Consider the following 12,163-nt stretch of genomic DNA (forward strand, 5'->3'; position numbering starts at 1 on the left):
GAGGCTGGTTGGCTGGTGGTTGGTTGCCCATGTGAGGAGTTGTTAAAACGATCCATATGCCGTAGCCTGAAGGCAAGGCAAGTTGGAGGACAGGAGGAGACGTCCGACGTGCTCTTCCACGTGAATTTTCCCGGCCCATGACGCGTGTGTGAACGTCCATGTCCTTCGATTTGCCCTGTCCAGTGGCCAGTGGGCAACGACCGATGGTTTCACTTCGGCACGTTATTGGCAACTTGGCAAGTCGTCGCGGTGGAAGCTCCCCGTGCCCGTCCTGTGGCCTTGGTGCGAATCCACGAGGATTTTTTTTTTCTGGTATGTGGCCTTATGGAGGAATTTTGCAATGCGTTGGGCCTGGGGAGTCAATCAAGGGCCGGCTAGGGTCGATTGGACGAGTTCAGCCGCCTGTGGATCGGATGTACGTAGACCGAAGCCACTGGACTCAAAGCCCATCAACAGCATCAGGACGAAACTTACCAAGGCAGGCAGCGCCACACACGCTTTGGACCGCCACACTACACCGTGCAACATGGCCCAAGGAAAGGCGTGGGCATCTGGGCTGTTTGTTCGAGCCTACACTAGCCTCGTCGACAGATTCTCAAAAAAAAAACCTGGCATCGTCGACATCGCGAGTCGCGAACTCGTGATGAGCGGCGTCGCTCCGGGTTCCAGCGGAACAATACGACCAACGACTCAACGAGCGAGAGCGAACCATGCTCTGCAAGACGTCGACGTCAAGCGCACTGGACGCCATGCAGGACCGGCGGAGCCGCTTCAACTTGTCCACCGCGAGCCGGCGGTGGGGCGACGCGGGAGGCGAGCGATGCTCGGATACAGAGCAGAGCTTGGCTGCTTGGCTTCACTGCTCGGAGTTCCAATGTTGTCACTTGGTCAGCTCAGCACTAACTCTGCTCCTGCCAATCTGATACCCAGTATCTTTGTGCAATCTGTGAAAACCCTATTAAAATTATACTTAGAAGTTCTTAAAATTATACCAACAGTGCATCCGTAGATATACATTGTCCCAAAATTGAGATTCAAACTCATTTTGCAAAAATTCGTTTGAAAATAAACAAATTTCATTTGCATTTGGGAAACGAAGTTCTCCACGCCAGGTTTTATTTCCTCCTTGATGATGGGTGTTACAGAATGTGTCAATTTCTGGGCGTTGTGGCAAACTGGTGATGTGTAACGCGGATTCATCTGATCATGCAGTGAACGTGAACACACATCCTGATCAACTACCGCGCCATGTGAGCTCGTGCGATCTTGCCCTCTGGTGAATCTCAATTCTCAAAGATGCCTCCGTCTCCACCGGAATAAACCCGACTTTGAATGGCCATCAAGTACAACCTACTACCATGTAGGAGTAACTAGCATATGAGTATATGACGAGCATATTCTCGTGATGCCACTCGCCCTGCTAGTGCAGATATCGACATCAGTGGAAAAAAATCGCCCCATTTATTAGTTTCTAGCACAATGCTGATGAATGGTCCAAAGCCCTGTCGTAACGTAATCACTCAATCATGGCTGATGGCTCCATACTAGTAGAACTATGTCGACCACTATCACTTGATAGTTAGTACTGCAGAATTTAAAGATCCATTGGAAAGCAACTCATGCTATTGTCGTTTCATTACCACACCTCCGAATCCATTAGCCCTAGTGGCTTCTGGCAAGCTGCGTGATGGCAACATCTCAGAGTGGTTAAATCGGTTCCAAATTTCCGCAACTCCGGGTATCAAGCAAAAGTTATTGGCATCCAGTAGGATTTAAATTTGAATATTCTCAAACCAACTGAACACTGTTGTTAGACCTTTTGCAAGGCTTTTTGCTATCTGACGAGTAGGACTCAACTTGTTTATGGAAGCTTTGCGATCATATTGCCTTATAAAGTTCAAAACAATTTCAGGGCTGTTTAGCTATACCTGATTTGCATTTGTTTTACTCACATTTATATTGTTTTATGTTATTATATACTTAACGGATAGAGAAAAATAAAAGCAGGGATTATGTTGTCTGCCACTATGAACTCCCAAGGTACGGAGGTTCACTAAATTTGACGAATATTCCGTGGGTACTCAGCGAGTAGAGACATCACATTTGTTTAACAGGTTTAATTATCGGCATACTCTTAACTAAGAGCGCCGCCATTGTTTAGATAATTCTATTCATTCGAAGATACATATATGGCAACTGCTCCAGTACTCCCTTTTTTAAAATTTTGCACGAATCTCAAAACACATAATTTTAGGAATTAATTGTTTAATTATTTTGCATCTGGGTCTCGCTTGGGCTCAGCCCGTCCAAGCCAAGCCCCGGTCCAGCCCGTCCAAGCCCATCCCGTGGCTTCCCAGACGCCGTCCGATGGCGTTGGCAGAAAAAAAAAGAAAAAATCTCTACTCCTAGATGCCGAATCGGACGCATTCCACTGGCCGCGCATTCCGCCAGCGTCGACTGCAGCGCCGCTGCCGAACTCATTGAAGACGCCATGCCACCAGCTGAGAGAGGCGCTGGCCCTCAACCGGCTGTGCCACCGGCGGCAGGAGGCGGCCGGCCGCGGCCCGCTACGACACCGTCGACTGGAGGAGGTTCGCCGCGCCCCGCCACGACACCGGCCGGCGGAGGCGCCGCCCCTCACCCCACCGCGCCACCGGCGTCAGGAGGCGGCTGGCCGCGCCCCGCCGCGACTCCCGCGGCAGGACGCGTCGGTCCTCAGCCCGCCACGCCGTGCCACAGGCTCCGGCGACAGGAGGCGGCCGGCCGAGACACCGGCGGCTGGAGGAGGTCCGCGCCCCGCCTCGGCCGTGGGAGGTGCCGGCCCTCACCCTGCGCGCACCCCCGGCGGCAGGAGGCGGCTGGCCGTGAGCGGCCGCGACACCCGCGGCTGGAGGTCCGCCGCACCCTGCTGCGACACCGGCCGGGGGAGGCGCCGCCCCTCACCCCACCGCGCCACCGACGGCAGGAGGCGGCCGGCCGTGCCCCGACGCAGCATCCTCCACACGCGGGACCCGCAGGTCGGTATTCGTCAGGGGGAGCTCTGGCGGGCTACTTCGGCATCCGCTTCGGCGCCATGGTGTTCGTCAACTGGTGGGGCGAGACGCGACAATTGAAGAGGTTCAGACTTTTTTCTGGAAACAGTCATGGATTTAGTATGAACTGAGCACCAATGCCTGACCAAAGCCTATAGCATGTCTCCAGTTCACCTGCTATCAACTGCTAAGATTGGTTTTGATAGGAATCTTCGTGGTTTGTATTCGTGCACCCCTGAAATGTGAGCATTGACTGATTGGGTATGTTCAAGGTTGTGTTCTCATCTCATAGTTTCTGATTGGGTCATAATCTATATGTAAACCTTTGTTTTTTACAACAAGATCAGTTTTATTTCAACAACATGAAGAATGGGTAGAGTCTGTAAGGTCAGAAGTCAGTGGAAATTCTTGTTGTGCTAATTTATGAGCAGTTTGGTTTTGGCGAGTTTTCATTGTTGAGTTGATGAAGTTGTATGACAGATGCTTGATCCTCCAGTCAGTTGGCGGCAGGGCATGCTGCCGTCAGTGTCTGCAATTGCTGCCTTGATGTGGATATTTTTTGTCATCATGGCAGATTTTATCTCAAATATGCATGTCGATGTAAAATCATAATCAATAAGAAGTGTACAAACATTTCCAGATAGTACAATTTCAAATTTGTCACCGATAGTATAAATTTGGAGGCTCAAACGCACAAGTTTAAGGCTAATCATAATCATAAGTGAAGTTTTTGTTCATTTCCACTAAATAGCAGCATGCGAGTTCCATCCAAAGCCTAACAATCCATTCAAACTAATCTTATTTGTAATCCAATAAGTGACATGAGTCTCAAAGAAAGGTTGCAAACCATTACAGCTAAGCTAACCAAAATAAATATCTATTCTCTAACGCTTCAATTCTTGCATGATGCCTTCAACGCGCTGTTTGGATTCTTCAATATCATTTGTCGGGGAAAATATAATGTCCGCAATCACACTCATCCGAAAGATGTGAACGTCATCCTGATTATAACAATTCCATCATGAGTATTCCCTCAATCAGAAAAGTACAATGAATGTGAAGTACAAATCAAGTGTTGGCCTAATGACTGACCTGTGTGAAATCTCGGACTAGCCTTGTTCCATCCCAGAGCTCCATATACTTGAGCACAAATAACCCACAGGAACATCTGTGAGTAGGAAAAAAATAAGTTTACTCTAGATACTAGAAGAATAATAATTAGTGTTGCATTGTACTGACCCATCAGTTTGTTGAGGCAGATTGTTTATGGGTTGGATGTTCCAAGTGCCTACATTAGTTGGTAGCTGGGGGGATGACCGTCTCGCAAATTTGGTCATACGTTCAATTCCAGTTCCTATGGTCTCACCGGAAGATTAAGGATTTCCATAGAAATGAGATCATGTCAATGGAAGCTGCTGGAATCCGTAAGCATGTCATAAGAGATGTTCTTCAATGCAAATATGGAGGATATGACAAAGTTGGCATTGTTACTAAGGATATTTACAACTATTGTTCCAAGAACAAGAGGTCAAGAATCGCAGAAGGTGATGCAAGGACAGTTCTAGGTTTGCTGCTGAAGAGGAGGAACACCGATCCAGATTTTTACTTTGATTATAAAGTAGATGATGACAGTCGTCTGATGAGCTTATTTTGGTGCGATACTCAATCTCGTATGGACTACCAATCATTTGGTGACGTGGTCGTCTTTGACAGCACTTATCGGATGAATAGGTATAAGATGCCATTTGACCCATTTGTTGGGCTGAACCATCACCGCAACACAACTGTTTTTGGTTGTGGCATCATTTGTGATGAGCGGGCTGATTCGTATATATGGGTTCTCCAAGCATTTCTGAAAGCAATGTGTCAGAAGAAACCACAATCAGTAATTACTGATGGCGATTACTCCATGATTAAAGCTATTCGGCAAGTGCTTCCTGGTGTAAGTCATCGCATTTGTTCATGGCACGTGGAGAAAAATATTCTGAAGCATTTGCATAGCAACTGTTTGGATGGGTTCCGCACACTTTTGTATTATGCTAGTTCAGAAACATTTGAAGCCAGATGGAATGCCTTTCTTTCAGAGTACGAGACTGCAACAAATAGAGAATGGCTTGCAATGATGTACAAAAATAGAAAACTATGGGCTGCTGCTTTTCAAAGGGACAAGTTTTTCCTGGGTATGAGAAGTAATCAGAGAAGTGAAAGTCTCAATTCCAGTCTTCATAGGCACCTGGACATATATATGTCATTACTTGACTTGGTTGAGCACTATGAGAACTGCGTATCGCGCCTTCGTGAAACTGAGGTTGAATTTGATTGCCGATCTTCACAGTCGAAGCCAGTGCCTTTAACAAAATACAAAGAGATTGAAGTGGCTTGTTCCCATATATTTACGGCCGCTAACTTTTTTTTGTTGCAGCATGAATTATTGAAGATTAATGATTATCATATACATGATAGGATTATTGCTATGGGTTCATCAAGATATTTTCTAGTACACAATGAGAAGAAGAAATCAGTGTTTGAGGTGGACTACTGGTCTGATACTTCAGGCCACACAATTCACTGCAGCTGCCGTAAGATGGAACGTGATGGTCTCCCTTGCGCTCATATTTTTCATGTTTTGGATCATCTAAAAATATATGAAATACCAAAGTGTTGTATGTTGCAACGACACTTAAAAGACGCCAAGGGTGGCCTTCCTTCCAAGAGAAAAAGCGCTCTACATGTTTGGACCACGAAGAGATCAAGGTTCAGTGAACTTACTGTGCTTGGGGCTGAAGCATTTGATGTTGCATCAAAGAATCATGAACAGTTTTGTGGAGTTAAGCAGTACTTGGGGAACCTCATTTCAAAAAAACACAATACTCACCATGATGCTAGAGATGAGCAGAGGTCGGTTCATTTTAATGATCAAACTTGGCATACTACAATCGGTTCAGTTTTTGATCCAATTATTGCTGCCACCAAAGGTGCACCCAGGAAGAATAGCAATGTGCCAAACAATTCGAACGTAGATGGTTTGTCCAAGAAGAGGTACAAATCATTTGTTGAGAAACGGCAGTACAAGTGCACTCTATGCAAGCAGCAGGGCCACAACAGAAAGACATGTGAGAAACAAGTAAGTAATTTAATTGTGACATATATGGTTTACATGCATCTGCTGGTTGTTCTATGTATGAGGTGCCTGTCTGTATAATTTGAGTGAAAAAGTGACATTGCGTTTTTTTTGCTCAGGTGCAACAAGGGTGCGACTGATCTGCTACCACTGGATGTGAACTGATATGCTTACAGCAGTTCTTGTAGTAGTTGTTTAAAAAAAAATTCTTGTAGCAGCATGACTTGCAGTCCACATCTAGTTCTGTAATACTTCTGGGTTCCTGTGTGGTAATAGGTTGGGTTTAGCCTTCCAAATATATTTTGTTCATGTGTCTGAAGTTTCTGCCTTCCCATGTATTGAGAGGAGATACACTGGTACTGGACAATTGGTTGTGTATCATTCAGTTCTTATCCAAGGTGTTAGGCTTTGGATGGAACTCGCATGCTGCTATTTAGTGGCAATGAACAAAAACTTCACTTATGATTATGATTAGCCTTAAACTTGTGCGTTTGAGCCTCCAAATTTATACTATCGGTGACAAATTTGAAATTGTACTATCTGGAAATGTTTGTACACTTCTTATTGATTATGATTTTACATCGACCTGCATATTTGAGATAAAATCTGCCATGATGACAAAAAATATCCACATCAAGGCAGCAATTGCAGACACTGACGGTGGTCATGCCTGAGGCAGCATGCCCTGCCGCCAACTGACTGGAGGATCAAGCATCTGTCATACAACTTCATCAACTCAACAATAAAAACTCGCCAAAACCAAACTGCTCATAAATTAGCACAACAATAATTTGCACTGACTTCTGAACTTACACTTACAGACTACCCATTCTTCATGTTGTTGAAATAAAACTGATCTTGTTGTAAAAAACAAAGTTTTACATATAGATTATGACCATGAACATGCACGTTCTACAAACTTCACAATGACGGCAGGCAGCTTTGGGCATGGATGGGCCTTCGGAACCAGAATATGAGCCATGTCCGGATCCTTGACGACATCAGCATTAACCTCCAGGGACCCTTCACACGAGACATGCTTGATCTGTGTCCATGTAGGGAGCACTTCTGCATTGATTCACCCTGTTATATCCTCTAATCAGTGGTTCTGTCAACCCTGGAAGAAGAATGTGAAACGTTAGTCCACGTTTAGAATACCCAATCAGAAACTAAAATATGAGAACACAACCTTGAAGATACCTAATCAGTCAATCCTCACATTCAGGGGTGCACGAATACAAACCACGAACATCCCTAACGAAACCAATCTTATCAGTTGATAGCAGGTGAACTGAAGACATGCTATAGGCTTTGGTCAGGCTTTGGTCAGGCATTGGTGCTCAGTTCATGGTGCTCAGTTCATACTAAATTCATGACTGTTTCCAGAAAAAGGTCTGAACACCGCCGGAGCTCCCCCTGACGAATACCGACCTACGGGTCCCGCGCGTGGAGGATGCTGCGTCGGGGCACGGCCGGCCGCCTCCTGCCGCCGGTGGCGCGGTGGGGTGAGGGGCGGCGCCTCCCCCGGCCGGTGTCGCAGCGGGGTGCGGCGGACCTCCAGCCGCGGGTGTCGCGGCGGCTCACGGCCAGCCGCCTCCTGCCACTGGGGGTGCGCGCAGGGTGAGGGCCGGCACCTCCCACGGCCGAGGCGTGGCGCGGACCTCTTCTAGCCGCCGGTGTCGCAGCCGGCCGCCTCCTGTCGCCGGTGCCGCGGCGGGGTGAGGTCGGACGGCGTGGGAGGATGGATGCACGGGACTACGGGAGGTTGAAGTAGAGACTCTTTTTTTTTCCTTGGCGACGCCGTCTCAAACGCTCCAACGGAGCCAAGCGGACGGGCTGGACCCGGGTCTATGCTTGGACGGGCTGAGCCCACGCGAGACCCAGATGCAAAATAATAAAACAATTAATTCCTTAAATTATGTGCTTTAAGATTCGTGCAGAATTTGAAAAAGAGGAGTACCGGAGCAGTTGCCTACATATATATATATACATAAACTCAACTTACACATTAGTTATATCTTATCTTTAGGCTTGTCTCATTATTATTGTTATGATTAGCGTAGGTGTGACATGGTCAGATCAGGTACTGTAATAAGCTGAACTGGCACACTTTGCTAAAGTTAGACATAGCAAGGTTTGTTACCAACCAAGAGTGTTTTTCTCTTATATAATAAATCAGCGAACAATACTTTTAGTCATGTCATTTCGGACAAATGAACATGCTCCAAAGAGGCTAAACTTTAAACTGTGTTCTCGTAAGTCTAATCTTTTCCAGACCAGCAGCGAGGAACCATACCATATTCAAGCACACGATTGAAGAAGAGCTCTTTGCCCTGGCTATAACTTATGACAATCTTATGCCCAAAATCGTCATATCCTCCTACTAACAACCCATTGTCCCTACCACATATACATTACATGCCCGCATTAACCACACTACCTCTCTTACAGTGAGAGTTGCAATTCCAATCCTGCCCTCCTCCGCGGCCCTCTCGGCGACGCCGTCAGGTCGCCGTCCCACAGCCTGACGACGCTGCCGTCCAGCGCTGCCATGTCGATGTGGGAGTACCAACCCAGGTCGCTCCTCCGCCTCACCGCCATCTCCCTCTCTTCATTCCACGGCGCCGTGGCCGCCAAGGTCGTCGCTCTTCTTCTCCCCGCCGGCTCTGACACCGTTCTTCTGAGAACCACCTCCGCCTCGCCGTCGTCGTCCGCGTCCGCGCATTTCCTGACGCCGTCCACCAATCCTTCGTCGTCGTCGTCTCCTGAGCCGCCGTAGTACGCAGTGTACCGAACCTTCGATGGGGTGCTCGGCTCGCTCACGGACGACGACGGCTCGGGCGCCGTAGCGAGAGCGACCGGCCGCCGCGGCTCGTCAGTAATGGCAGCCCGAGACGGAGGCAGAGGCGCCGCCTGTGGCTCCTGATTATCGTCGTCGACGAGGGCGCTGGCGCTGCGAACACCGGCGGCGATGGCGGCCTTGGAGTTGGAAGCGCCGCTGACGGCGCGGATGCGCCAGAGGCCGACCGCGGCGGCGGCGAGCGCGGCGACGAGCCAGGCGCAGAGCGAGCCCGCGGCCACGGCCGCCGCGGGGAGGGAGTAGAGGCGCAGCGCAATGGCCTCCGCGGGCACCATGCCGAGGAGCTCCATTCGCGGCGGTGTGGTTGTGGTTGTGGTGGTGTTGGTGGGGGAGGTCTCGGCGGTTGTTGAAGAGGGGGATGGTGTTGGTGTGCGGTGAGGAATGGAAGACGATGGGTTTGGGTGGGAAGCGTATATATAGGTGGCGGGAGTGGGAACGAATGTGCACTGGTGAACTGCCTGGAATTATTGCAGGCTTTCACCTGCACAACTGAGCATTTTCCAATTTTCTTTCTTGGGTGCAGTATAAGCTGCATTTTGCAATCATTCAGCCTCCAATTTTTAGATGAACAATTTCGTATATGATTTGAGTCTTTTGTGGAGTTGAGCTAGTGCACCTATTCCATCCATCTTTAATTTGTACGGTATATTGGAACAGAGGCAGAGTATCGCTCAGACTGTGTAATACCAATTTACCGAACTGAAATTGAACAGGCGTTGAGGCACTCGCATGTAAAAAAATCAAGCTGCGGTTAATTTGTTGCCAGTGCTGGCAAAAACGCTGGAGGAACACGCCTGGAACGGCATCAGCTGGGATCTAACCAGGAGATGCTGGGAATCGAGCTCGGGAGATGCTGGTTCAGAATTGAGATACCATTTCTCCAGCTGGGAATGGCCGAATCCGAATGGGCAAGAAATGCGGGGCGCCGCCGCCAGCGTGAGAACGCCCTTGTCCACTCGTGGTGGGGGCGTGGGGACGCGTGGGCGCCACCGATTGGATCTCGTGGGCCTGACTGAGATCTAGTTCGTGGCTTGGATTAGGCGACCTTGGCCTGATGATATCCTGATGTGTGGTACGTGTTCAAGATGGCAATGGGGACCCGAAACCCGATTCCCCGCGGGGAATTCCTCCACTGGGGATCGGGGATGGAAGAGTTTTGCTCCCCACGGGGAGACTAATGGGGAAAATTCCATCCCCATCGGGTCTAGCGGGTTCGGGGATGTTCCCCTTATCCCCGTACCCGAAACCCGCATACCCGCCCCGCTAATAGACACAAATATACAGAACATGGATGAGAAGGCCCAAAACGCTAGGTCCAACATCCAGCCCAACAAGCAGAAAGTATATATTGCAATAGCTAACCCTAACGCCATTTCCTCAGGCAACCACACCACCCAGTCGCTAGCTGCTCCCATCCCACCTAGCCGCCAGCTGCTCTCACCCACCCCACGCTGCTCGCAACTTCACAAGCGATTCTCCAATCCAGCAGAAATAGAAAGCTAGCAACCAGCACCCCACGGCTGCTCCCATCCTTGTTGCCATTTAGATCACCCCATGGCTGCTCCCATCCAGCAAGCAGCACGGGCTGCAGTGCTGCACGGCCAGGCGGCTAGCCGCGAGGCCGCGAGGGCGTGACCATGCGAGGCCGTGACTACCAGAAGTGCCGAGTGTCGTCTGCGAGGCCGCGAGCGTGACGGCGCGAGGCCATGACCCCCGGGGCCCTGCGACTCGCTCGATCTATGTTGTGCGGCCATGGCGCCGTGCGGTTCCGAGGCACCGGCGGTGGTACAGGTCCTCTGCTTCCTCTTCGGGTACGGGGATCCCCGTCGGGGACCAATTCCCCGCGGGGAACGGAGATGGGAGAAAAACTTCACCCGATGTTCTTCGCGGGGACGGGGACGGGGAAATTTTCTCCCCGCGGGGACGGGGATGGTGGGTCAATCCCCGACGGGAAATTCCCCATTGCCATCTTGAGTACGTGTGGCTGGAGAGGTTAAAATCTGCCAGGCTGCATGTCAGTTTTCGCGCCGTGTATCATTCGAGATCGTTGTTACGTACTCGTACTCCGTAAATGGTACCGTAAGAAGGGGGGAAAAAAACTTGGTGACCAAGATTTATATCGATCGGAATTACCAGCTGTTGAGCAAGTCCAGACCATAGGAGTATAGTAATAGTACGTAGGAGTCCCCCGTCCCGGTGCAGTGCAGTTTATTTTCGGCAGGCAGACAGGACAGCAAAATCCTTCCTAGCGCGGGGCGCGGGCGCACGGCAGAATGTTGCACGTCCGATTCTGTGGCACAGAGACAGCTCTGTGGCGGCAACCTGATGACCTCGATTTTATGCCACTGTTTGATGAGCGTTGAGCGTACCTGATTTTACTTGTCAAATATAAATAAATCTATAATTAGTATATACATAATCTAATGAGTATAAAATTTTTACTATAGTTCAATTATACAATAATTAGTGCACCATAAAAATTTCATCATAATTGGACCATTGTAACTGTAGCTATGAATAGATCTAAAGTTACAACAAAAATTCATCATGTAGATCTACTTATGTGGAGTTTAACAAAAATGAATTTTCATTTTACGATTTTTCTGATTTTTCCAAGGTTCAACCGAGATAAATAAAAAAATAAAAAACAAAATCGTCTTCAAAACTGTGTATAACAAGGCCAAGGAGGTAAGTTGAACAATTTTAAAAGTTGTGGTATGTATTTTACCTAGTTTGGAGTTTTGGAGTTTAGGAGGAAAAGTGAACTTTTATGAAAGTTGAGAGTTAACGTGATTTTTTTTTCTAAAAATAAACGTAGTGAGATTGTCCAGTTGCTAGCTGGACAGCAGACTGACCCAGCCCGACAATAGATGTATAGTAAAGCCCAGCTTAGGTTGTCAGAATGTCGGCCCGTCCGTGCTGGGATGCATGGCCTTGTTTAGATACATCAAAAATCCAAAACTTTACAAAATTTTTCATCACATTAAATCTTGCGACATATACATAAAGTATTAAATATAAATAAAAAAATAACTAATTGCACAGTTTACTGTAAATCACGAGATGAATCTTTTAAGCACAGTTACTACATAATTAGACAATGTTTGTCAAATAAAAACGAAAATACTACGGTGTCAAAATTAAAAAACT

The 12,163-nt window shown here is 48.3% G+C and overlaps 1 protein-coding gene across 1 annotated transcript; it reads right to left on the bottom strand.

The window, feature by feature from the left end:
• On the bottom strand, positions 8,374-9,416 carry LOC8080990. The gene has a single exon (XM_002462399.2). It carries the CDS (start codon positions 9,301-9,303, stop codon positions 8,599-8,601), a length of 705 nt encoding a protein of 234 aa, XP_002462444.2. The 5' UTR covers positions 9,304-9,416; the 3' UTR covers positions 8,374-8,598.

The sequence above is a fragment of the Sorghum bicolor genome, chromosome 2 (genome assembly GCF_000003195.3).
Source record: "Sorghum bicolor cultivar BTx623 chromosome 2, Sorghum_bicolor_NCBIv3, whole genome shotgun sequence".
Classification (NCBI taxonomy): Eukaryota; Viridiplantae; Streptophyta; class Magnoliopsida; order Poales; family Poaceae; genus Sorghum; species Sorghum bicolor.

Coding starts and splice junctions, on each gene's coding strand:
- LOC8080990 (XM_002462399.2), bottom strand. CDS start 9,303: ATGGAGCTCCTCGGCATGGTGCCCGCGGAGGCCATTGCGCTGCGCCTC.